The following is a 26,526-nucleotide window of genomic DNA, read 5'->3' as shown; positions in this document are numbered from 1 at the left end:
TTTCTCTAATTTAATTTTAAATAATGGCTGGGTTTAACAACCAGCTCTCAAAATGAATACTTAACAATTGGCTTTTATAAGCTGGTATGAGCTAGCCCAGCATACCACTGAAGTGCCCCAAAGGTAGCAAGATTCAGCTTTTCCTTTCGATGTTTTAGATTACAGACGAACTATTGACAGCAGCAGCAGGAGTTGGAGGGCCTTCGGACTGTAATAAGTAAAAGCACATAAATCCTTTGAGCATGCCAGGGAATAACTTGGGATTTGTTTTGATTAATTTAAAGTCTATCTACATATAGCAATGATCATCGCTCTTTATAATTTCAACTTATTTTTTCAAACTTCAACCAAGAGTGATCTTCAAACCCAGGGTGTGGTCCATGAAGGAGGCGGCCAGTGGAGTGAAGCATCTAGCTGTCTTCTTCCTTCCCAGCTGGGTATCCTAGCCCGCTCTTACCAAAAGTCTGAGCCAGGGAAGAGGAGAGTAACTTGAATAGCCAGGTAAACATCTAATAATTTGCCCAGGGAGGACCCAGGTACCAGAACTCAATTTAATTTCTTCTACCCAACCAAGTATTAGAGAAGATTGGAACCAAGGCGTCGAGGGGTTGCCTCCGCTGCCACCCCAGCTTTCTTCAGCCCTTTGACCTGAGCTGGTGCGCAAGAGGCTGGAAGTCTTCGCCAGCCTCCTTCATCTCACTTTTACCTCTGGTAGCACTCCAGGCTTTCCATTCCAAGTGCTTTGTCCTGGGTAGGAACTACAAGAGAAAAAGCAGGTCGCATGTTTGAGCAGTTCTGATTAACTAGCCCTTATGCATCCCGACAGCTTAGTTTCTGTGTCTCTGCCATTCAACGGCTCACATTAGGAAGCCGAGTGGAAAGTCAGACCTACTAGTTCTGGCAGACTAGTCGGTGGAGACAGTTTGCTGAGACTAGTGTCTAGGGCTTGGGGAATATTTTTTTTGTTGTTTTTTTTTTTGTCTCCTGTGAACAGGGAACTCATGAAGTCTTACTCATTGGATATTCATCAGAGCTTTCTTGAACGGTGGCCTAACTGAAGGCCCTGTGCCGAGTGCTGGACTGAACAACTCTGGTACCTGCCACCTCAGGCACAAGGATGTAGTGTGTGCTGACTGGGGGGCCCACACTGATGTTTAAAGGGAGTGTATGATCACCTACTGAGAGACAGGACCATGGATGCCTGACCCTTCAGTCTTTTTGTGATTGGTATTTTACTTTCTATGAAGAGGATAAGGTTTCTGCCTGGGCAGCTTCTCTTAAGAACTGGCTGTGTGCACAGCTGGTTCAGTTGCTGGGACTTTGAGAGCTCTGGGCGGAAAGGCAGGTGAGGGCTCAGGGTTATGAAAACAGCTTTGGGACTCCCCCTGCCTGGGGTCTCCAGGAGCGAGACTATTCTTAGGAGGTGTCTCTGCCCTGAAGGAGCTTTTCTTTGCCACTTGGCCTGAAGGACTTCTTTTTGAAAAAAGAGATTTGGACTCGGGTCAAGTCCCAAACTGCAAAAAAATGGCCAATTAGGCTGCTGGGCCGAGTTCCAGCCAAGGAGGCAGGCTCTGCCTCTCAGTGCTCAGCACAGGCTGGAATGCGATTCTTGGCCCATGGTCCCCTGGTCTGGTGGGATGCAGGAAGCCAGTTCACAGACCATGCCCCTCTCCTGATGGAGAAACCATGAGTCAGCCTATCCCGTTCCCTCTTGCCCTGAGAGCCCAGCACAGACAATCGCAGGGCAAAGCAGGAAGAGGGGAAAAGGAAGCTGTAGAAAAATAAACATTTCCTTGCATTTTACTTGGAACAGAACATCATTTGTGGCGTGCTAAGATCCACAGCATCTCTCACGTGCCCCCCTGCTCTGTTTTCCTCCTCTTGTGTAGAAACAGATTCTTTCCTTACCTGATGAGAGTCCAGGGTGCATCCTGTGGAAAAACAGGAGCAAGATATAGAAGGTAAAAGCCAAGCCACCAAAGATCACGCCACAGACCAGGAAACTATAGCTGCCCCGAGCCTGGAATATCTGCCAAAGGGGAAAACACAGAGAAACAGGCCATCAAAACCTCACATAAAGATGTATTGGAGGAAGCAGCCTTCTCGGGCCTCAGCAGGTTTTTCAGTCAAGTTCTGGCCCAGCATGCTAACAGAAACACTGGTAGGAGGGACATCTTGGCCTTGTTTCAAGGTTATGTCTCTGGAGGTGGCAGAAATCCTGCTGTATGGCAGAGGTTGGACCCAGTGACCCCTGCAGTCCCTTTCGGCTCTGTGTCCTGGAACCTTTGAAAATCTCCGTATCTTCCTTAAAACTCCAATCATATTAGCTGTTTCTATACCCTCAAGCCCTGACCAGAACTCTGCAGAGGAGAGAGATATATCTACATATCCTTTTATTATGATGTGTGTGTGTGTGTGTGTGTATATCCTTTTATTATGAAAATTTAAAACATATACTCAAGTGGCATATGGAATTCCCATGGACCCATCACCAACTTTAGTAATTAGTATGTTTCCTCTGTACCCCTTCTTCCCTGCACTAGATTACACTGAAGCAAATGACATCACGTCATTTCAATGCAGAGGGTAGCGTAAGATGTAGCTCTTCCTCCTGTCCAGCAGGACAAAAGGGAAGGAGAATTGAGTAGTGATTAGGGGGATTTTGGAGACTGAAAGACGTAAGTATGGACGTCATCTCTTTTGGTTATTACAGGGGTGACTGAAGGCAAGTTGCTTAATTTCTCTGAGTTTCAGTATCCTCCTTTGTAAAAGGAAGCATGACAATATCTTCATTACTGTCTTCCATAAAAAGTAGGTGGATTTTTTTTTTTCCTGATGAACAAATGAAACGGGGGTATGTTTGAAGAGAACTGGGTGAGTTGGGCCCTTGATCAGGGCAGGAGTCGGGCAGGAAAGCTGGGCCCTTTGTAGGGTGGCCAGAGGCGAGGAGAGGTGGGGCAGGGAGTGGTGGATTGAGAGGGATGGAAAGGAACTCCGCCTGCAGCCCAAACCCATCCCAGGCTGAGAGCTAAACATTCCCACGGGGCCCTCTGGCCCTGCTCCCAGACATGGCTTGTGTTTGCTTTGGACAATACCTAGCATCCCTTTACATCTCCAGGTCCCACATTTGGAGGCTCAGCTTTCAAGGGTGGCTCGGAAACGGAAACAGGTGACGGAGACAGAGTGGGGCTCCCACTTGCTGTGTGGGAGGCTCAGGGAAGGGACAGACGGGGGCTGGCCACATCTTCTCACCTGCCTGGAGGGGCGCTCCCTGATTACTCCCCCCACCCCGAGTTTCCCCACATACCGAACCAACCAGCATCTGGAGGGCCATCTCACCAACGCCTGCCCCTGTTACCAGCACTGTGGTCGCACAGCCTAACCAAAAGAGAAGGATCTGGCTTAGTAATAGCAAGTTAAGGAGACAAGTCGGCTGGCATAATCCAGGTTGTTTCCGGGAAGCCTCTGGAAAGTGGTACAGCTGCCTAAGAGGACTACTTTGGATCCCTGAGATTTCTCAGACTTTAGCTCTGAACTTTGCTTAGGTCCTACCTGTCATTATATCCCTTCCTTGTTCTGAAACCTTCAATTGCTCACGATTGTCTCCAGCATAAACTCCAAGTCGCTTAGCCTGGCATTCAGGGCCCTTCCCAATCGGAATGCCAACTACCTTTCCAGAAAGATTTCCTGACCTCCTCTGCCAGGCAGGCTAGTGTCCTCACTGCCCTGGCATCGTGCTGACCAGCCACACCTCTGGTCAATCTGGCAACATGGCACAGACCTTCGGAGCCCAAGCTTCAGAGTCAGACTTGGGTTCCAAGCCCGCTACATCACCTACTAGCATGGGACCTTAGGCAAGTCCTTCCCATTCTCTAGGCCCTGGTTTCCTTCGGTAAAATGGGCATGACAACACCTCTTTCGCAGGGTTGCTGTGTGGATAACTCTGACGCAAGACACGTGAGTGCTCAGCAGAGCGCTGGCCAGTTCTCCGCTTAAACCCTTCAACGCTGCCATCAGGATCAGGTCCAAATGCTTTAATGTGGTTTGCAGGACCCTCTATAATCTGAGAGCTCAGACTGCCACAGTATATGCTCACAATCTACCCTCCAGTCAGGAGAAACTCTCTTCCGTTTCCTGACCCTGCACACATTCTCACCGCCAGCTTCTCATATATGCCTTCACCCCCTCCTGAACATTCCTCCTCTTCCTCTTTGTCTGGAAAACTCCTGTTCATCTTTTAGGTTGAGCTTTCCATCATAATCTTCTCCCCCCAGCCCCCGTCCTTGAACCTGGATTAGCTCCTCCTCTGTGCTCCCTCAGCCCCCTGTACTCTACTCTCACGTGCCTCACCCACCTCCCGCCTGTTTACCAGGCAGCCTCCCTCTACAGGCTGGAAGCCCATGAGGGGACGTGCCTTGAATTTTAGTTCAGTGGCGTACACCACTGCGTAATATTAACGCAGCGGCCAACGCACGGCAGACATTTAGTGGTGTGTGAATCAGAGATCGCCATTGTCTCCTCTGTCCTTCAAGTTCCTCACTTACATTTATACCTGTCTCTGTGCCTTTGCTCTCACCCTGTTCACTGCCCCCCACCCCATCCTTCCCCAGAATGCCTTTCCTTTTTCCTCTGACTTTCCAAACCCCGGGGCAGTTCACGTTCCCTCCCCTCCATGAAGCTATCTCTAGATTCAACACTGGTCAGCAGTACCCACTGTCTATTCCACTCATACGTTCAAAAACCTTTCAGTACCTGCTGTGCATCAGGTACTGTGCTAAACACTGAGGGTACTCAGATGAATAATAAGAGTTAACGTATATACTGAGCACCTGTGAGCCAGTTACGCTGCTAAGTCGAGCTTTACATTTCCTCTAGTGCACAAAACAATCCTCACAGGAAGGTATTTGCATCCCAGTTTTGCACATAAGAAAACTGAGGCTCAGAAAGGGGAAGGAAATTGACCTGCACAAGGTCACAAAGCCAGAAGGTGTGGAGACAGGACTGACCTTCAGATCTGCTGATGACCTCAAAGCCCATGCTCTTGCCCTTGTCCCTTGCTGGTGCATTCAGGGAGCGTGTTGTCAAGGAGAGGACACAGATAACATAGGTAGAAAAGCCTTGAGGTGGGACAAACACGAGAGGCAGGTACAAAGGAGGGGGGCACACCTTCCCAGTGGGGTCAGAGAAGCTTCCCAGAGGGGGTGGAAGGGGAGGGACTTGAACAGGCAGATGAGAAGGTGGGACAGAAGAGAGAGGGCATTCCAGGCAGAGGGTTCGCTTTGTGCCAAAGTGTGGAGATACAGAATGGGTTTTGTGCCATCAGGGAACAGCACGTAATTCAACATGGCTAGAATGCGGGCTCTGAGGGGAAGCAGGGAGGGAGAAGGCTGGAGAAAGGAAAAGCGCTCCACAGAAGATGTGAAGGCTGTGAGCAGCTCTGTGTTTCCAAGCAATCCCTCTGGAGCCGTGTAGAGGACGGCCCAGTAAGTGTTCCTCACCCTGGCTACACATTACCATCACTCAGCAGCTCTGGACCAGTTACATCAGACTTCGTGGAGATGAAGCCCAGGCACTGGGCTTTGTTACAAAGGCTCCAGGTGATTTTAATGTGGAACCAGCAGTGAGAATCACTGATGGAGGCAAATCTGAAGGCCAGGAGACAAGCCAAGACCTGCCAAGGCAGGGATGGGAGTGATTAGAAATTACGAAAAGCTGGGCACCCTTAACTAATCCAAACAGGTTGAGTGGTTGAACTAAGGCGGGGATGGTGAGAAAAGAAGAGGACGGATTTGAGTGATCATTTGCAGCAGAACCAACCAACATAACATTCTTCTTATTATTAAACTCTAACATTTGTTAATCACTTCAACCTCTGTGGGATATACTATGTGACAGGTGATACCAACATTACTTCATTACTTCCTTTACTCATTTGAAGTTCGGGGATCATCCTTTGATTTCAAGGACCTAGGTCTCAGGAGCAACTCAGCGGATGAGCGGGATGTAGCTCTCATTGCTCTGACCCTGCCTGGCGCCCCCCGCAACCCCCTACACCAACGGCCCCCACTTCTGCTCTAGAGAAATCACTCATCTTTAGTGCTGGTTTTCCAACACTCTAGGGCACCTCTGATTACTTCTGAGGGTAACGTTAAATGTTCAAAACAATTATTTTTAATTAACTTATTTTTTTTAAAGAAAAGATCTTTGCTATACGCCCTTGGGAGGCTACGGAAAGGGAAGGAGACTAGTTGAGGGAATCAGAGGTTTCCGACATCAAGGAAGCTAGGCACAACCCTCAATCAGGTGTGGAGTCATTGTTCTACTCCTCTGTTTCGAACAACACCCAGCACCACAACAAAACACAGAGGTCCTTTACTGATAAGTTATAAAACCCCTTTCCTATGCTATAATTTTTCCTGTGCAACTTTGCTTTTCTTTGAACTTGTTATTTCCAGCACGTGGGTGTTACACAAGATGCCAGCTGTGGGTCTGTAGACACCGCTACGGGGAAAAAGAAAATGGGAAAGAGATGCTTACTGTTTCTCTGTGGTCTGAAATCACATGATGGGGGGGGGCACGTGGGCCAGAACAAGCCTGTTACCCCCAGAGTCAGGAGGGGAGCCTTCACTTCTGTGAGGAGGTGGGGCAGGGACCTTGTAGCTGGAAGACCCCAGGAAGAGGGGCTTGCGGGGAGGAAGCAGCGCCCGGCCCGAGGGAGTGCCTCTTCGCTCTTGGGCGCGCCGGCTCACCTTTGTACTGCAGGATGTCCTCAGTGTAGGCCAGCATGCTGGGAAAGGTGCTGCTGAGGAACAGGCCCAGACTGGCTGTTCCCACGAACAGGAAGACGACGTTGTAGGAGAAAACAAGAAGCACCAGGAACGTCACCACCACGCCGACCTGTCATGGCGGAGACGAAGGCGATGAGAAATTGGGGAAAAGCTGGCTGGTCACGGAGAAAGGAAAACCAGCAGTCCGTCTGCAGACTTGAAAAGTTCCTCTCCAGCCGCAGGGGCAGCGCTGTGTGACCCGTGCGCTCCCCTGTGGAATATGTGGGAACTGCACCTTCCCCAGTTGGTGTCGGCCAAGGAAACCCTGAGAATAGGAGAAAGGGGGGAGGGGAGCCCAGCCAGACATCTCGCAAACAGCCTACCGCGCATGCCTTAGAAACGCTTAGCTCCTACTCCGCTCCGACCTTACAAACAAAGCTTTGAAGCGTCGCCCGGAAGATCTCTAGACTTGGGAAGTTTTAAAAACACCTAACTCTTTTATGTTAGCCTGCATGACAGAAGACTGAGGATGCCAAGGGCGAATTAGCAACTGCCAACCAACTCTGCTCCCACTCGGCGTGGCCCCCTCCTCAGTCGGTGGCGCACACTGGCTGTCAGCCTGCTTCTCACCTCCCTACCAGACCCTCATCCTCACCTCTGCACCGGGACACACACGTTCCCTCTCCCCTGCCCATCTTCTTCCCTAGCCAACTGTAAGCTCCTTAAAGGCAGAGACCTCATGCTATAGAACTCGGCACCCCAGCCGTTCCCCGCAGGGCCCCCCGACCCACGTGTGTACTCATTAACCAGTAAGTGGTTGTTGAGATCCAGGAGAACATCAAGAGCACAGTGACCCTTAATTTTAAAATGAGCGGAATCTGGGAAGAAGTTGCAGTGAATTCGAGTCATGGCAGCTGCAGCATCTGGGAGCTTGCTCAGGGCTGTTCAGCTGTGGTCCCAACAGGCTGCCCACGAAAAGTACCTGAAAAGCTTTAAAACAATTCAGACACCCAGGTTCCCCTCCACACTTCCCCCTGCTCCCCGAATCAGAATCTCTGGGGTAGGGGCCCAGGAATCTGTATATTCCAAAAGCACCTCCAGTGGGTCTCATGTATGAGGGAATCACTTGCTCTAGGATAGTGTTTTCCCAAACTTGCTTGATGACACGAACCCCCTAGAGTGTTTGTTGAATACAGAGATTGCTAGCCCCCTCCCCTGGACATTCTGATTCACCAAGTCTGAGCTGGACCCAGAAATCTGATTTTCCTTTTTAAAAACCAGCACCCCGGGTGAGTTTATCATCAGTGCCTAACTCATGTGGAGGCTTCAGACTTCCTTTTCTCACCAACCCAGAGTCATGCCCACTGTCTTCTCTCCAAGCAGCTGGCCTCGTGTGCTAGAGAGTCTGGCCACCAGCAGCCCCTGTACCCTCACTCTTCTCCGCCTCACGGACCTCAGGAGTCTTTCTGCCTGCATCACGTCACCATCACCCCAGCTCCACAGAACAGGGGCCCTCTTCTTATTAAGCTTAGCCCTTCCTTCGCCTCTGTCCTTCGACCCCGTCCCCTCTCCCCTGGCCTTCTTCATTCACTTACTCTCTGACGTGCTATCCTCACAGGCCTCCGCCTTACAGGCTTCCTGCCTTTCTCCTCTGCCTACAAACACGCTCATACCACCTGACTCCTGTCAAACAAGACTCCCTTCACAGACATATTTGCAATTCTCACACCTCCACTTCCTTCTTACCCTCAACCTCTTTTTTTTTTTTTTTTTTTTTTGGCTTCCACTGTGCGGCTTGCGGGATCCTAGTTCCCAGGCCACCAGGGATCGAACCCACCAGGGATCAAACCCGTGCCCCCTGCAGTAGAATCACGGAGTCCTAACCACTGCACTGCCAGGGAATTCCCACCCTCAACCTCCTGAGTTTGGCTTCTACCCCCCCTCCCCCCACCTCCCATCTACACTGAACAGAAATTTCTTTCTTGAAAGTCATCAACCAGCACAAGGCCAAATCCAAGGGCCTTTCTTGGGGCTCATGATCTTTGACCTCTGTAGCCTCTACATATTTCCCAACCTTCTCTCCACTAGAAACTCAACTCAAGGAAGTACTTTCCGACAGTGGATTGGACTTCCTGGAAAGGTGGTGAGTTTCCAGTCACTCGGGGGTGTTTAGACAGACTGTGGACCCTTTGGAAGGGATATTACAGAGGTGATTCAATCCCTGGTCGGAGGTTGGGCTGGACAACCTTACAGGAATCTGTAATCTGGACCTCTTTGTCATAGATGGTGGCATGGACACACATGAGGGTAAAAGTCTTAACCCACTTCTCAGGTCCAGACCTCCTGCCTCCGGAGAAGACCAGTTCCTTGAAGGCCATCCTATATGCCAGTCTGGCTACTTAAGAATCATCTGGGAGGGCTTCCTTGGTGGTGCAGTGGTTGAGAGTCCGCCTGCCGATGCAGGGGACGTGGGTTCGTGCCCCGGTCCGGGAAGATCCCACATGCCGCTGAGCGGCTGGGCCCGTGAGCCATGGCCGCTGAGCCTGCGCGTCCAGAGCCTGTGCTCCGCAACGGGAGAGGCCACAGCAGTGAGAGGTCCGCATACCGCAAAAAAAAAAAAAAAAAAAAAAAGAATCATCTGGGAGAGCTGCAAGATGTAAATTCCCAGGCCCCAGCCCAGAGATGGTGATTCTGAAGGCCAAGGGATCCCTGCCCTCCACTGGCCATAGGGCTCTGACCAGCTGGGCACCAAGGTGAACAAGGGAGGATCAAGGCCAGCACCTGCTTCTCTCTACTCCTTGCAGGCTGTCAGCTGGGATCTGCTCCAGACGCAGCACTGATCGTCTCCTACAGCCCCTTTCTTCCATGGGTGCAAAATCAGAGGCCCACAGAGGGCAAAGGACTTTTCCAAGATCGCACGGATAGGCTCCACGCCTTGGATTTCCATCCCTTCCGCACCAGCATCTCTCTCCTCTCCTCTCCTCCCTCTACTTCTACATTTCTCACCTGCTGACAGAGTCCACTTCCGAACAAATGTCCTGGGGCAGTGCCAGGGCCAGGAGTGAAGGGTTCTTCTGGGTCTCCAAAAAGTGAAAGGAGGCCACTTACCACGTTGACGAAAACCATGGTAGCTGGCTTCACTCTTGAGGAGATGGGAATGGAGATGAGCCGACCCAGAGTGATGAAGCCCCAGAAGAGGCTGGGGAGGTAACCGGCCACCTTGTGCCCCACAGACAGCGGTTTCTCTACTGCATAGCTGTACACAAAGGCCGAGTATGCCCCCTGTGGGGAGACAGGTCCTGCTGAGCACACCTGCAGCGCACCCCCGCCGAGGAGGCCTAGCTGGGGCAGGTGTGGTGTGGGCTGGCAGGGACTGGTCCTGCTGCTAGAGGCTTAGGGGTGGGCTTGGAGCTGAGACCACGCGGCACACACAGGCCTGAGCTGAGAGTGGAACCTGGGCACCACAGCTTACGGACGGTGCCTGCAGGAGCTAGGGGATCCGGGAAGGTGTCTCTGGGTCCCCACGGGAGTCCCGAAGGGTCTGGTCATGCAGGCGCTGCTCCCCCCTTCAACCAGAGCAGAGTTCCACTACATGCCTTATTTATGAGGATTCCACAGAAGGTTTTTTGTTGAAGAAAGGGTGCTGCAGCTGAAAAAAAGGTGTGTATAGGCGTCTCATTTTACGGATGAGAGGGCAGAGGGAAGTGAATTGCCCAAGGTCACACTGAGAGTTGGAAGTCAACCAGTACCGTCACGAGTACTTTCCACCAGGTCATCTAGGTTTTTAGGGCCTTTTCTTTGGAGAGTCCCTCATATGGCAACCAGTTAATCAATCAGCCATTCAAAACTGTCCTAATCCTTAGAGATTTCTGGAGAAAGGCACTAAACAGAGTAACAGAGGTCACTAGTGGCCTGAATAGCTGGGCCCAGATCCCACCTGTAGTTTGTTTACCACGTGGCTTGAGAAGCCCAGGCTTCGAATGTATTCCAGGAAGCAGAGTGCCCTAGAGTTTATATGGCATGACCTCTACCTGGGGGAAGAGGGCACTGCCCCTTTAAAAAATGTGGGGAGCCTACACTCAGTAACAAACCAGAGGCCCCTATCCACAGAGTTCATGAAAATAAAAACAACTGAATGAGACAGGAGACCACAGTTCCAAGGGGCTGTATTCAATTCTGGAGAGACTCTCCCCTGGGACTTGTGCTTGGTTTAAATTTTTGGGCCCACTGTAGTACAGGTGAGGTCTCTAGGAAACCTTGACGTTCCTCCTTTCCCTTACCATCCCCAGACTTGAGGCTCAGGGGGCGCAAGGGGGTGCCCAATAAGGGACACCGTCTGAGGGCAGGCTCACCGTCAAGCCGTCGGTCATGAACAGGACCAGGGCGGCTGTGATGTGGATGGCGAAGAAAGAAGAAGGGACTCCTTTGAAGTTCTTCCTCTGGCAGCAGCGGAACAGGTCCTCGTGCCCTGGATGACATACGAGAAGAGCAGGGACAGGTCTCAGCTCCTGCTCCCTTCCTCTGCGCACCCAGGGACGGTGGCCGGCGGTCAGGAGAGCCCTGGCAGAGGGGAGACCACTTACTGCCTCCCACCTTCTCCAGCTTCCAGCTGTCTATTAGGAACAGCCCCTGTCCATCTCACAGTGCTGTTGGAAGCAAGGCTCAGAGAGGTCAGGTAACTCGCCCAGGGTCACACAGGAGGGGTTAGGTAGAATGCAGGCTGGAGCCAGAAGTCTGCCTTCCTCATCCTCTTGGCCAGTTTGTTCCATCTCCTGCCTCCCGAGACCAGCAGTGCCAAGGGTTCTTCCCCAACCATTCTCACCTGTGATCTACATTCTCCCTCTGGGTGGGAGGGCTTACCAGGGAAGCCTCGGTATGGGGCCATGAGCCTGAGAGTTCATGAGAGCCCCCACCTGGGTGAAACTTAGGGGGCAGCGAGGAAGTGTCTTCCTTCTCAGGAGGCTGCGTCTCCAGGGTGAGCTCATCCGCAGACAGGAGTAGGGGCCTCCTCTGAGGGCAGCAGGTCAGCAGCCGCTCTTTGGACAGCAGATACAGCACAGCCACGGGCACCGGGAGCTGGGGGTGGGCAGAGGGTCAGGAGAGCCCTGTTCCCGTTAGGGTCCCCGTTTCCCCTGCCTCGCCTGCCACATACACCTCCACGTGGCTGTGTGGCAAACGTCTGCACGGTCCTGGGAGAAGACAGCTCTTTTCCCAGGGTGCCCACCTGGGAAATGCAGCCAGGGGCAATTACACCTGGGCAGGCTTGGTGAGATTGCTGCCCGACTTTAACCACAGCCATTTCCCTGAAAAGACAGGTACTTGTCACATGCAAAGCTTGGACTCACACCGGGCCTCTGCTGGCACAGGAGGTGCTAAACTCCTTTCTAACACCCTTGTCCTGAGCAGGGCTGGAGCAGGGCCCCTCACACTCATTCATGCTGGTAGAGCATGTGATGCTTTACAAAGAAGTCTGGCTTTTGTTCCTCACAGTTCTGTAAAACGTGCTGGGGGGGAATCATTAACCCCATTTTCCAGGTGGGGCAACTGAGGCTCAAAGTTATTACTTAGTCAAAACTGTTACAACTGGAAGAGACCTGAGAGCATTAGTGCCGGTCACACAGCTGACTTGAGGCAGCGCTAGACTGGCGCCCGGGCAACCTGATTCTGACCAGTGCCATCTCCATGTCAGGGGCTGTTCTGGGTGATGTTATACCTTAGGGAGGTACAGAGGCTATCCTTAGGGAAAACAGAGACAGGGACTCCTTTGGATTGAAAAATGCATGCTGTGAGCAACACACGCGCAGAGCCCAGTGTCATGTTCACTGGTGTTTATGTTAAGCCGCTTCAGTTTTATGAACTCCCCAGAGTAATGGGAAATGTCTCCTATTCCTGAGGTTGCATGGAGAAGCCTTCACCACCTCCCTCAGGTGCCTTGCCTGTGTCTAACCACCCTCGCTGCCAGGGAGCTCTTCATCAAGTCTAACCTCTGCCCTTCCTGCTGCAACTTCATCCCGGCTCCTTTTGCTTCAGAAAGAGAGGAAGCCCAGGGAACTGCGGAAGTGTCCCAGGGGCTAATGGGCTCCTCTGGGCTCGCAGGCGAAGCTGGCCTGGTAGACGGACATCAAGGGGCTGCCAGCCCCTGCCTAGTGCTGCCCTGGGGAAGCCTCCCCGTCGCCCGGAGGAAGGCTGGCCCGCATAGACATTTTCCCAAGTCACCTGAATGCCACCCCTGCGCTGACACCTCCCTGTGGGCACCTTGGGAGCCTCCCTCCACTTATAAATAAGTCAGACACACCCCAGCAGCATTAGAGCCATAAATCTGGTCTGAATGGACAGGACAGCCCCTGCCCTCAGGAGTCCTGGGTCTGATGAGGGAGGTGAAGCCCTCCCTCCAGTCTGATGGGAGAAACAGGAAACCCACACGAAGAGGCCTGTGGTAGCAGAATGCCTGGGGGAAGGCCAAGGGGAAACAGCTGTAAAAGAGGTGTGCTCACGCAGGTTGGGCTCTCCAGGGAGGTGGGTGGTGGGAAGGACTTCACAGAGGATTGGCTGACGTTGCTGGCAGGAACACACCAGATCTTTATAAGAAGCCCATTCAGGGAATGTGGGCTCTACCTTAAAAGTCAGAGAATGCCAGGTGGGCTGGCCTGTGTGAATGTGTTTGCCCACATGCATGCACAGCCCATTCTCTTCTGGGGTGGGCTGTTTATCTTCAGACACAAACCAATGGAAAAATTCCGGAAATCCTGCAGCAAACAAAGTGCCTCCAGTCTGCACCTCATGGGGCAAGAGAAAACAGACCTCACGCTTAAGCTGCCTGGACCTTCCGGCTTCCTGGTCCCAGAGTCTCAGCCTTGACATTGTACGGACAGTGCTCTTTGCCTTCGTAGGTCCCCTGTGGAGGGCACAGGCCCAAAGCCGCATTGTTTCCAAAACAATGATGGGCATGGGCAGAAAGGAAAAGGAGCAGAGGGAGAGGGGTATGTCTTTCAGAGCCCCCAGTGAAGAATCTCGTACAGGGAAAGTTACAAAAGAGAAGGGAAAATGAGCAGTGACTATAGGGCAGCTGTTAGGGGCTTGTGCTGGGGGTCAGGGTTCCAGCCTGGCCAAGCCTCTTACTAGCCCCTCATCAGGCCCTTGAGCCAGTGATGGTATGACACCCCTGCCCTGCTGTTTAAGTGGGACTGAGTGCCCTCAAAGGCCTCTTTCGATGCTACGTGTATAGCATCACTCTGAGGCCCAGACTGCCTGCCTCAGGAGGGGTAGGTAACAAGTCTGCCTAGAGCAAAGACAGACTCGAAGTTGGGGTGACAAACCATGTGGCACCTCCATCCCATAGCCAGGTGGATGGCCACCTGGAATACTCCTCACCCCAGTGCGCGCTGCTGGTGTTCACGACCATTCTTCCCAAGCTGGGGAGGAGCCCAGCCTGGGCTAACTTGGGCCGCAGGGCACCAGAGGAGGTTTCCAGCCAGAGACCAGAGTCAGTCCTGACTTAGCAGGGGAGGATGAGAGCTGGGGTGCAGAGGGCCTTGGTATCTGACCCAGACACAGTGACGTGGTCCCCCTGTTCTGCTCCCACCAGGGCAGCCTTGGCAGGCAGGGTCCCTTGGAGGTCATCTTGTCTATCCTCCAGCCTCCACAGGGGGCCACCTCACAGCAGGCACAGAAGAATCCCACCAGTGATTGAGGACCCTGGAGAAGAGCCTGGTATGTCCTGCAGTGCTGTGTCCCAGGGTCTACATCATCTGGCCTTGGAGGAAAAGAGCTGGTTCCCCAGGGAACCTCTGATGACTTGGAAGTTGACCCTGATCTCATTGCACTAAACCTGCTCACTGTTTCATCTCCCTTGAGAATCACAATCCCAGGATGTCACAACGGAAGGACATTAGAGGTGATCTCCTGCAACCCCCTGTGTTCAGATGAATCCCCGGGGGTCAGTTCTCCCCTCTTCTTGCCTTCCTGAAGGCATATCTCAGCCCTAGTACGCTTCTCAGAAACAGAAGAATCTGTACTGGGAGCTGGTATGGACTGGTATGGGTGACTGTCCACTAGTCCCCACCCAGCCCTGCCCCAGTGGCACTCACATTGATCAGGGCCATGATCCAGAAGGCGTAGGACACGCGGGCCCCTGCCCCGTCCTGTGGGGTCAGCGTCTGGTTGGACCAAGGCTGGGCCCCAGTATGGTGGTGGGCCAGGACCCTGGAGGCATGGAGCAGGTGGCTGCCGGAGGTGGCGTTGGCTGTTCTATTGGTAGGCAAGCAGTTGGTCTCAGACAGAAAGGGGTCAGCGATAAGGGGGCTCAGCAGTGCACCAAAGCCCACAAAGAAATGGAGAACCTGGGAAGGGAAGAGAATCGGGGTGGGTGGAGGCATGGCTCAGGCTTTGCCTGCCCCCCACCTTGTGTCCCATCTGGGGAGCCCCTGCCTGGGAGCAGTAGGGTGGGAGGCAAGAGAGGTGAGGAATGAAGCTCCTGTCACCACCTTCCTGCCTGGGATAACTTGGTGACAGTGGCCAACTCCTCCCTCTCTCTTCTTTCCCAAAGCTTAACCACCAGCTGGGGGCTGTTCCCAAGTTAGCATCCACCAGTTAACACCCTAAAGGGAAGGGGGCTTAATAAAGGGAAGGGCTGGACTGGAATCCTGGGTAACCGGGAGAAGGAAGGAAGAAGAAACACAGGGAGAGGAGGAGATGAGAGAAAACGCCAAGTCCTTCCATCACGCCCTTTCCAACTTACAAAGAACCTTTTCTCATTAGCACTTAGATTCCTCTGACCACCTGCAGGCCAGGATCATCACTCCATTTTAGAGATGAAGAGACCTGAGTCCAGAGATAACAGCCCAGTATGGTCCAGCTGGAAACGGTCACATTGAACTCGACCCTGCTACTCTTTCTGGGTCACTGTCCTGGTCTCGGGGAGGAGATGCCTGGCCCGGGGGAGAGGGCTGAGGGAGCTCCCCTGTGCCCTGCCCGCCCCCAGCCCCACGCCTGCTGGGGGCTCACCTGGAGGAAGACCGCCGAGTCCTTCTGGTAGATCCTCACCAGCTGCATGTTGGCCACAGTGTCGATGCAGCCCATGGCCAGGCCCGCGAGCGCCATGACTGAGGCCAGCACCTTCACGTCTCGGCAGAAGGGGATGGCGGCGAACACCAGGGAGATGGCCAGAGAAGAGGTGAAGAGGGCCCATAACGACTGGGCCAGGCTGCAGTAGCGGAGGGTGTAGTCAGTGGAGGGGGGCCGGAGCCCTTCGAAGAAAGACCCCCCCCACCCTGTCCTCCACTCACTGGGTGGCGCCCGGGGAAGCCGAGACGCTTCCCCCCGCCTCTGGTCCAAGGGCAAAGGGAGCTGTGGCAGAAGCTTTGTCACTTGTTAGCTATGGGTCGTGGGCAAGATGTCTTGAGTCTGCCCAGATAACAATCCCTACCACACGGGGTACCTGTGAGAACTATGTAATGGACACTTCACAAAGTGTAACTGCTAATTTTGGACTTAGAAGTGAATTTGTATCATTTAATTAAACTTTAGATTGTTTACTTATAAATAATCATATGCAAAGACATATCCATCTCTCTCACGGAAGGTGTGAGGGGAATGGCTTTGAGCGCCTCCAGGGAGCCGTGCCACACGCGTGAGCCTGGAGGGGGGCCGGGGAAAGCTGCTGAGCCGGGCTGCACTGCCCTCCCCACACAGGAACGGAACACGCCAAGGCCCTCTGCAGGCACCAGGCCTGAGCTGCCTGAACCAAAGCCCACAGCCGAGGTATTTGGGGAAATTGGTGACCCCTCTATGGGCAGAGCTGTTGGACTCTGTGCCTGGCAAGTGTCCAGAAGGGAGGCCCCACTGAGAGGTGTCCGAGTGGTGACCTTCCCCAGAGGAGCCCACAGCAGCAGGCTGAGGGAGTGAATGGATGAGTGAACACATGGGTGGAGGCCTAAGGCTCTGTCCGGTCTCTCGGGTACATTCCGCCCAGTAAGCAGACTCTCGGAGAAAGGAAGGAAGCCTCGTATTTTCTGGGGCCAGTCTGAAAGGCTAACGTGGGGGGAAGGAGAGTGGGCAGCAAGCAGCTTCTGGAAGGGAGAGGTTGTAGAGGAAAGTGTCTCAGATTATGAGAAGGTAGAGAGCCCCAGGTGCCTCCGTCTGGCTGCCGGACCTGGAGCTGTGGAGGTGGGAGTGTTGGTATTTCTGTGACAAGAAGACCTGAGTTTCCAGCTCACCGAGGAAAAGGGAGAGGCCCCAAGAGACCCCCCCAGACTGTCTTTTCCCAGAGGTTCTTGCCTCTGACCCTGTTGGCTCTCAGCTCTTCATCTCGCCCCATCTTTGATGAAATCCTTTATCAGAAGGGCTCTGCTGGTAGCAGCAGTTCTTTATTTTCTCATTTTCTTGTTTCCAGGCTGATCTGCTGATTGGAGATTACCAACCAGGACCCCTGTCTGTTCCCAGCTCAGAGCTGTGTGTGAGGGGGCAGGGGAGACTCACTTCACCCCGGCCACTGGAAGGAAAACAAGAGGCTCGTGTTGTGGAGAGGGCTGTTCAGGCCCCTCCCAGCACCCCCTTCCCGCTCCCCAAGCATCCCTGCTCTGCCGGCTTCCAGCACCGACAGCCTGGGCTGCTCACCGAGCTTCATGCGTTTCTGCTTCCTGCTACCTGGTGGCCTGTCTCATTGGTACTGGCACAGAGGCGATGCCCACACCTCTGCAGGCTGCTACAATCGACAGGCCTCTCAGAATAGCTCTCTCTTTCCCCTTCCTTTCCCTGCACAAGATCGACTAGGCAGCCTCCTAGGTGGCCTGACTTCAGGGATAGAAAGAGGGTCCCCATCTCCCCCTCAAGTGTTCCCCCCACTGAGCTGCTACATGGGCCTGACACTGCCACAACCTCACTCACCACTTCGCGGTAAAGCACCGACACCCCAGGTACAAAAATGCTCTCTTGAAGAATTAATACATTATCATTATTGCCCTGAAAAACCTGGATGACAGTGGTTAACCAGTCCTGTAGCACAGTCCTGAGGGCACGGGACCTGGGATCAGTGAACTGAGATAGGCAAGAGCTGTGGGAAGGTGTGGGAAAAGAAAGGAGAACTAACATTACAGGGTACATGAAAACAACGAATACTTGTTTACAGGGTCCAAGACATTTGGTGTACGTGACAACGCTGTGAGGTAGACCTTGCAATTGTGCCTCGTGTGACCCACGAGTAAACTGAGGCTGAGAAGGGCTAAGAAAGTAGCAGACAGATCCTTGACCCAAACCCAGGGCTTCTGACTTGCTGTTCCCTGTGCCATGCTGCTTTTCCATGGAGTGTGCACGTGCATGTGTGTGTAAAAAGGCTGATGCTGGGCCACGGACCCAGCCGAGCTGGAGAGGGGAGCAGCCAGGGAGCATGAGGCCAGATTCTTCAGAGCCTTGGTCCTAGGAAGCAATGGCAAACAGCTGTAGCCACTAGAACATGAGTCCCCCGGTGGTCCCTCTGCTGGTGTTATGGGAACTCCAACTGCTTCCGGATAACTGCTGGCTCTGTCGCAAGCTTCCCAAGGCATCTGCTGTATCCTGTTCATTGTGGGACCCCACGTCTGGACTGTGTTTGGCCCTGAGGTGTTTGACCCAGGGTTTCTGGATGTTGCTAGTGAAATGGGAATGCTTGAGAAAGGCCTGTCTCATCACCCCACACAGCATGGCCTGGAGAAAGGGACTAGAGGCTGTTCGGAGGCTGATGTGGGATAGTATGGGGGTGACAGAGAGAGAGAGCCAGAGACAGAGGTAACGAGATAAAGAATCTAGTGGGCCAAGTTGCCAGGAAGGTGCTGACTGGAACAGCAGGAGGCTCAGGAGACAGGGATGGGGTTTGGGAAGGGCTGGTGGCCAGTGGGCAGCCCTGTCCAGGCCTCTCCTCTCTCCAATTGATACCCTCTCACCTTGTTATTCCAGAGAAGGACACTCGGTGCCCAAAGGGGGCTCTTTCATTCCCAGGCCCAGTGACAGGCAGGAGGGAGGGATAAAAAGAGAACAGGAGGAAAGGAGAGGCTGGAGGGAGGCTGGCTTGGGAAGTCCCCTCCCTGTGACTCCTGCCAACCCCAGGGCCATGGTTTGACCTTGCAGCCTGCCAGCTGCGTTCCTGGGGTATCGGGCGGGGTGAGAAGGTCGTGGGGGCAGGGGAGATGGAGACCTGTTCCCAGTAAATGGGGACAGCCACACCACAACGAACCCTGGGTTTGGATCCCAGGCTGCCCACCCTCCCCAGTTGTTTCAGTAGGGCTGTGCCTGGTCATTCCAAAAATCAGTCTGAACAAGTTTCTTTAGAATGGTATGTTGTTGCCAAGAAAAAAGGAGTCCTAGACACATCTCAGAGCCAGACTGAAATACACTAATTGTCTTGGTCACTTAATGGTTTGGTCAATGGCCCCTTCCAGGAAAGTGGGTAATTGAAAATTATAGAATAATAATGTTATCGCAGCTTTGGCAGCACGGATGTGGTGGGATTTGTAACCTGAAGACTGGTCCTAGGCCCACCTCTGCCACTTCCCAGCGGGCGGCTCACGGCAAGCCACTTACACTTAGCCTTTCTGAGCCTCAGGTGCTCTGCTATTAAATCAGGGATATGAAGCAGTGCCTGGAGAGGCTGCCTGCAGAGGGAGCGAGATGTTACAATCGGTCCTCCTGTGCTCACTCACTGGAAGCTTACCCCCTCCCTGCAGGCCCTGGGCTGCCCCAAAGAGCACCATCAGGCCCAGAGAAGTAGGCTCGCTGGGCAGAAAGGGTCAGAGAACTGGAGCCAGCTCCTGCCCGACGCCCCCGCCCCGCCCACTCCTGATGCCGGGCCCTCTGACTGCCAGAGTGGTATCGAGGACCAAAGAGTCCTACCCCCCATTTTACAGATCAGGAAGCCGGCCCAGACAGGGAAGAGAGCGAGTAATGCTGAGTGGGGACCCAGTTTCTGACTCCCAATCCAGGAAAAGGCCAGCGCGGTGTCGTGGAACGTCCCTCCCCTGGCCCTGGGTTCTGACGTTAATTCAGGCCAATGACAGGAAGGGCCCCACTCCCCCAAGACAGTCTAGGGAACCCTTCCTCAGGAAGCCTGAGAAACGTCCAGGTTACTTTTTTTTTTTTTTCATCTTTATTGGAGTATAATTGCTTTACAGTGGTGTGTTAGTTATTAGTAACGGCTCCACACGGAAGGTGCAAACGGGCAAGGGAGAGCAGGGAGCCAGGTGCCTGCCCCGCCAGCTGGCTGTGTGACCTTGAGCACACTGCGGACCTGTCAGCCCCGGTGCTCTGCCTTACCCAGAGGGCACACGTGATCACCTTGTCCTGCCATGGGTGCCTGCTCTGGCCTTCCTGGTTCTGTGATAATTGGAGGGGCTGCTAGGCTCCAAAGCAGGGGAAGGGCTTGAGCAAAACAGTAAGATGTCAGCCAGCTGTCCAGCCCTCCGCTGCCCAGGGGTGGGGAAGAATGCTGCTGAGGGCCAGCCCCGTGCCACCGGGGTGAGCGACCCCAGGGCGGCACTCACATGCTCCTCACATTTTTACCTCAGGGGATTCCCCCTGTCCACCCTGGATAATTTCCTTCCCTGAAGGACCAGGGAAAGGGGCAGAATGCAGAACCAGGAGGGGTCAGAGGCATCCCCAGCTCCCCTCCACCCCAAAAGGGCCCGGCAGTCTCCCAAGAGAGGAGCGGGGCCCGGGACAGGAACCAGGGGACAGGACACCCGCTGGGAGTGAGGGCAGGCTGGAGACTGCAGCGCAAGCCAGGGCGAGAGGGAAGGGGTGACAGACTGAGGGAGGGGCAGGCGGAAAGGTCCCCCTCTAACTGGGTCCCCCCACACTGACACCCCAGCTTGTTTGACACCCTTTGTTAAGGCTGGGGGGACCCAGAAGGAGGAGCAAGGAAGCCTGTCTTTGGGGGATCCCTGTTAGACTCAGATCAGGGGAGCACCCTCGCATGACGATGTTCCCTGGCTCAATGGGTGCTGGACCTGCAGGGAGTGCTCCTTACACACTGGTTAAACTTGCAGTTCCAGTGTCTGCCTGGAACACCTCTCCCCACGTTCTTTGCTTGCATGACTCTCTCCTGTCATTCAGGTGTCAGCTCAGAGAGGCCTTCCCTGACCACTGAGCTAAAGTAACCCCCAACTCTGTAACTCTCCATCCTTACCCCGCCTTATTTCCTTCATTTCACTAAAATGATCCTCCAGAATGTAGGCTCCATTAGAGTAGGGACCTGTGTCATATTCACCCCAAAAACAGGGTCTGGCTCCAGAGATAATTGTTAAATGAGTGAATTAAAGGGTGGGATGAGTTTTTTTTAATTAAAAAAAATGAAATAGAATTTATATACCATAAAATTAATCTATTCAAAGTGTACAACTCAATGGGGTTTTTTTAGTATATTCAGTTATGAACTCATCACCACAATCTAAATTTAGAGCATTTACATCACCCCCAAAAGAAATCCCTTCCCCATTAGCAGTCACTCCCCATTCCTCTCTGCACCCCACTCTCAGCCCTAGGAAGCTACTCATCTACTTTCTACCTCTATAGATTTTCCTACTCTGACCTTTCACATAAATGACACCATAACAGTATGTGGTCTTTTGTGAATGGCTTCTTTCACTTAGCATAACATTGTCAAGGTTTACCCATGTTATAGCATGAGTCAGTACTTCATTCGTTTTTATGGCTGAATAATATTCCATTGTGTGGAGAGACCACATTTTGTTTGTCCATCCATCCGTTGATGAACATTTGGTTTGTTTCCACTTTTTGGCTATTATGAATAATGCTGCTATGAACATTTATGTATAAGGTTTTTTTGTTTGTTTTTTGTTTTTGCGGTACGCGGGCCTCTCACTGTTGTGGCCTCTCCCATTGCGGAGCACAGGCTCCGGACGCGCAGATTCAGCGGCCATGGCTCACGGGTCCAGCCGCTCCGCGGCATGTGGGATCTTCCCAGACCAGGGCACGAACCCGTGTCCCCTGCATCAGCAGGCGGACTCTCAACCACTGCGCCACCAGGGAAGCCCCTGTATAAGTTTTTGTGTGGACATGTTTTCAGTTCTTTGAGGAATATACCTAGGAGTGAAATTGCTGGGTCAGATGCTACCTCCCATGAAGAAATGGATTTTTAAGCAAGAACCATGTCTGGTGTCAGACCCCTAGGAGACCTTCAGCCCACGTTTGCTACATGCTGAAAGGTGGACAAGCTGCTGGAGGGAGAGGCAGAGGCTTTCTAGATGGGAGACTAACCAGGGTCTGGCTCAGAGAAGGGAACTGGCTTTTGTATTGAGATCCCAGAACCACAGGGGGCCAGCATCCTGGGGAAGTAGGTCAGATAGTGGCCTGGGGAACACTGCATGGAGATTGGGTTTCATGCAGTGGGCAGGAGAGAGTCGGAGGTGGGCATTGGGAAGGCAGGGCTGCAGGAAATTGAGAAAAAAAGAAAGGTAGAGAAAGACATAGTTAATATAGCAAAGAGAATAACTCAAGCCTTCCTTTAAGAGCATGTGTGCAGAGGAGAGGCCCAGGTGAGGCTGGGAAAAGGTTGGGGAAACTCTGAAAGCCATTTATCTGCCCTGATGCCTTTGAGATAAAGGGGTTTCCCAACCTGCCCAGGGTGGTTAAACAGGTCCCCATGAAACCAGGAACAAAACCCTAAACTTTTGTCTAAATACCCCTCCTCTTTCCTATCTGACAAAGCACATATCTATACACCCTGCCAACCAGGTGGCTTTGGGTTTGTCTCTTCTCTGAAAGGCTTCCTGCTCTCGATAAGCGAGGTTTTTCTAAGGAAGGTCTAGTCCACGTTTTTCTGGCCCTAATTGCACCCTTCTCCCTCTTGGCCTGCATGTGGTGGCCTCCTTCAAGATCTCTGTCAATGTCAGAAGAGAGAGAGAGAGCTGGTCCCATCCTGAGTGGAGGGCTCCTGCCCTCCTCCGCACCCACTCTAACATCAAGGCTCTCTACACCCAGTCCCTCTAATGCATGTCCCTTTGGAGGCATCCAGAAACTCTGCTCAGCCCTGGAACTCAGTCTGGGCCAAGGAGTAGGCAGGACTTGAAAGAGTGCTCCCCTGGCTCTCCTCTGCCTGGTGCGTGTCATCCTGCAATTCTCCCCACTCCCGCGCGACAGCTGGCCCTCCCGTCCCAATTTGTTAAACCAACCCTCCTCCCGCAGTACCAGACTAGCTGCACCAGCAGTAATCACGTAAGCTGAAGGCACTAGCAGTGGTATTAGCATTTTAACTTGTGGTGAAGCCCCAAGGAATCAAGCTGTAGAGGCTGGTTTCAGGGCTGGTGGAGGTTCTGTTTGCTTTGGGGGATGGAGGATTGCGATAAGCTGTCCAGCCCTAGCTGGGTGACGACTCCTGTCTACACACAGGCCACCCCTGTGATGTCCCTCTATTTCCACTGAAGTCTACTTTGCTCTTAACCAAGGGAAGAGGTTCTTTAAGACATTTTGTCTTTCGGTGGGAGGACTGAGGTTCAGAATTGAAACCTGAACCACTGATGGGACTACTCCCCCTACTCCACCCTACCCCCACCCCTCAGATCCCAGCCCGAAGCCCCAGAGGCCCATAGTTTCCTTCCCAGGAGTGTCAGCTCAGGAATACCCAGCCCACGAGTACACACAGGGATACTCATGCCATGCCTCTGCCTGGTGAGTATGGGTTATAACTTGTACCCTTCAGAGCTGAAGCTGACTACTATGAAAAAGCAAGAGGGATTTCCAAAGTATCTTGTTCTAGACACAAATGTGCGGGTTCATATCCTCACTAGCTTATTAGCTGTGTGACCTGGGGCAAGTTTCTCAACCTCCTTGTGCTTCAGCTTCCTTATGCACAAAATGGAGACAATAGCACTACTCTGCAGGGTCGTTGTGAAGGTTAAATGAATTGATACAAGTGAGGTACTAAGTAAGCAGTGCCTGGCATCGCCTAAACACTCAATAAAGCTAGTTATTATTGCTACCGTGATCATTCTTTTCTGTGAGCCAGTTTCCTGAGGCAAGACCCTTTCCACTGCCTGTTCAGAGCCCCTCGTTGAGTAAGGAGCCCTGAGGGAGGCACAAAGCAAGCAAGGAAGAGCTGGCCCAGCTTGTTGTGTATCTTTGCTGTTTTCACAAAGCCTGGCGTGCCAACCTGCCATTTAGAATGATCCTCATTCCCTTTCCTGTTCTTTGCACTACACAGGCTCCTAAAAAGTTCCAGGTAAGGGAGCTTTTGTAAGTCAAAATACTTGAAAACAAAACCAGAAAAATACCCTGACTGATTTCTAATTAAACCTCTAGGCAGAATCAGAAAGGATCTGGAGCTTTTTCTTAAGATTTTCGGAGTCCCCTATGCATGCAATCCTGTACAAAACCCACAGAAACACTACTGTACACAAGGAGACTTGCTTCTCAAGAGGACACTTGGGTCTACACGAGGATTTTGGTAGTGGGGATAATCACTCCCTAATTGATGCTTTGTCAGCTGGGTCGCTTAATGTCGGGTCCATATGTATAGACACCTATGCTCCTCTCCATCAGCTCCAGAAGTGAGGTGGAGGGGGAAACCCACCTCACAGATACCTCTAGCAGTGAGCCAAAGGGCAGAGCCCTTGGTGCAGAATGGCTCCCCAGAGGCTTCAACTGTGGTTTTGTTCCCAGGCGCCTGCTCGCTTGAGTCCATGCAGTCCAGGAAACCACCCAGCCAGAAGCCAGGATTAGGGAAACCTCCAGCAGCCTCTGACTTGCAAGTCATCTAGCCCCTGCTTTGGGTCTGCTCTCCCAGTTGCACTAGGAGAGTGAATCCTACTGCCTTTCCAAAGGGCTCCGTGGAGGTGGCCCTGTCGAATTTGAGGCGGGAGATTGAGGCTCTGCAATGGTATCCCAAGGGGCATCTCTGGGGGCCGTGCCAGGCAGAGGCCAGGGAGGAGTAACATGGGGTGGGGGAAAGCGGAGGGGGATCCTGGCACCAGAGCTGGAGTGTCACCTCACTAAGCTATGGGTGAGTCACCCTGTGCCTCCCCTACATGAACCCAAGTGCTAAGGTCCTGTTTGTCTCAGAGGCAGAAGGGTGCCACCTCCAGGGGCCCATGCAGGAACCCTGGCTCCCTCAGGAGCAGGACCACACAGGACCCACCTGCCCTGTGGCCGCCCAGGGGAAGGGACACCCTGTGTCAGCTGATCTGGAGCTGAGGATCTGAGTGGAGCACACCCCAGGGCACTCTGTCCAGCCGCAGCCAGCTCTGGCACTGGGCACGGCCCCTGAGGTGACACTCCCTCTCCTTCCACCTCACTTCCAATTCCGTCGCCCACCCCCGGCAGCAGGGGCTGCAGACAAACCTCAGGTCTGCCGTGCAAGAGGGCGACCCTCCCACCTCTGCAAACTGCCTCACCCCTCTCCCTCGGGGTGTGGGCGGGAGAAGAGGGGTGAGAGCTGAGTCTATGCCCTCACAGGGGCGAGCGAAGGCGAATAAACAATCCAGAAGTCACCTTCAGTCTCCAGAGAGAGTTTTGCGGGGAGAGCTGGGGTGGGGGAGGGAGGCAGCCCTCCAGCTAAGGCTGCGCATGGCTAGCGTAGCGGGGAGGGGTGGTCGCTGCCTTCCAGAAGGCAGGGACAACCAGCGGCCCGAGCCCCGCGGGGGCAGAGACGAGCGTGGCGGGAAGGGTCGGAAGGGTCGGGGGGCTGCGGCCCTCGGGCGCGCGGACCGGGCACTCACGTCCTCTTGAAGACGCCCCCGAGGGCGCTGCCCAGCAGGAGGCAGAGCTGCTGCGAGAAGAAGACCCAGGAGATCTGGGGCAGCGAGCTGTGCGTCTGGCAGCGCAGGTCCAGCAGCGTGGGCCCCAGGAAGGCGATGCACAGGCCGAAGCTGAAGAAGACGCTCCAGTAGGTGAGCGTGGGCTGCAGGTTGCGGCGGAGCAGCCCTGACACGCGGACGTCGCAGCCCATGGTCCCGGCTGGCGGCTGCCGGTCAGGGCGCGCGCGGTGCCGAGTGCCGCTTCGCCCGCGGGAGAGCCAGCAGGGCTGGAGAGGCCAGGGCCGGGGAGGGGCGGGAGGGGCGGGGAGGGGCCGCCCGGCGAGGGGCCCCGCCCTCGGGCCCAGGGAGCACCGGGGGCGCCTGGGCCGCCCGTGGGCACCGCGTCCGGGCCAGCGCCTTCCTCGTGCGGTGCCAGGCGCCGGCCTCCCCTCCTTCCTGAACTCACGTTTCCACCCTCCCCCGGCCTCGGGAGACCAACCGGGAGCCGCTCTTCACCGCCACCCCCGCTCCCACCCAGCTCCGCGTCTCTCCAGCCTTTTTATCCAGCCCCCCAGGGTTGGAGGGCCTGGACGCCCATTTTAGAGCTGGGCAAACTGAGAGCCTGAGACGTCCTGTAAGTACACCGAGAGGCTGGGGAGCAGGATCTTCCAGCGCTTCTCCTTCGGGGCAGCTGCAAACCCTCCCCAGACACCGATCTGGCCTGTGCTTTGGCGGTAAAGGAAACACCGAGCCCTCCCCCCTTAAACCTAGGGGCTTCACTGATGGACTTCGGGGTCTGACAGCATCCCATCTTACCCTGGAATAGAAGGCAAAATTTCATACATACGTTTTTTTCTTGGTAGAGTATTCATGGCTTTCACCGGAAAGGTACTAACTCTTAGCTCCACAGAAGGGCCTGAGAGCCGGTCTTCACCTGCCCCATCGCATTGGCGCCCTGTACAGGTGCGGGATGGAGGAAGATGTAGACGTTCTTCCAGACTCCATCTCTCTCCCTTCTTCCTAGTTGGGGGAGGGGTGAGGAG

The 26,526-nt window shown here is 53.8% G+C and overlaps 1 protein-coding gene across 3 annotated transcripts; it reads right to left on the bottom strand.

Moving 5' to 3' along the window:
• Positions 1-510: 510 nt before the first annotated feature.
• SLC60A1 (solute carrier family 60 member 1) lies at positions 511-25,791 on the bottom strand. 3 transcript variants are annotated; one of them, XM_089908447.1, is made up of 11 exons: positions 25,466-25,790; positions 15,771-15,969; positions 14,855-15,106; positions 11,681-11,843; positions 11,120-11,235; positions 9,876-10,049; positions 6,750-6,897; positions 5,007-5,117; positions 3,308-3,378; positions 1,909-2,029; positions 511-758 (listed from the first exon to the last, which is right to left on the bottom strand). In XM_089908447.1, the coding sequence occupies exons 1-11, from the start codon at positions 25,693-25,695 to the stop codon at positions 703-705; spliced, it is 1,641 nt and encodes a 546-aa protein (XP_089764573.1). In that variant the 5' UTR covers positions 25,696-25,790; the 3' UTR covers positions 511-702. The 3 variants fall into 3 exon arrangements, with proteins under 3 accessions (XP_089764573.1, XP_089764589.1, XP_022449341.1); XM_089908463.1 differs by lacking the exon at positions 9,876-10,049 and having other exon boundaries at positions 25,466-25,791; XM_022593633.2 differs by lacking the exon at positions 5,007-5,117.
• Between the last annotated feature and the right edge of the window lie 735 nt (positions 25,792-26,526).

The sequence above is a fragment of the Delphinapterus leucas genome, chromosome 1, assembly GCF_059928025.1.
Source record: "Delphinapterus leucas isolate spDelLeu-1000000601 "Yukka" chromosome 1, BTC_Dleu_Yukka2, whole genome shotgun sequence".
Classification (NCBI taxonomy): domain Eukaryota; kingdom Metazoa; phylum Chordata; class Mammalia; order Artiodactyla; family Monodontidae; genus Delphinapterus; species Delphinapterus leucas.
The sequence above is the reverse complement of the archived record's forward strand: the minus strand, read 5'-3'. Positions and strand labels throughout refer to the sequence as shown.

What these genes read in the sequence shown, in the direction of transcription:
- SLC60A1 (XM_089908447.1), bottom strand. Translation starts at nt 25,695, where the DNA reads ATGGGCTGCGACGTCCGCGTGTCAGGGCTGCTCCGCCGCAACCTGCAG. An exon ending in GGGGGCGTCTTCAAGAGGAC is followed by an intron (nt 15,970 to 25,465) that starts GTGAGTGCCCGG and finishes CCGCTACTGCAG; the next exon opens with CCTGGCCCAGTCGTTATGGG. An exon ending in GGATCATGGCCCTGATCAAT is followed by an intron (nt 11,844 to 14,854) that starts GTGAGTGCCACT and finishes GCCCACCCCCAG; the next exon opens with CTCCCGGTGCCCGTGGCTGT.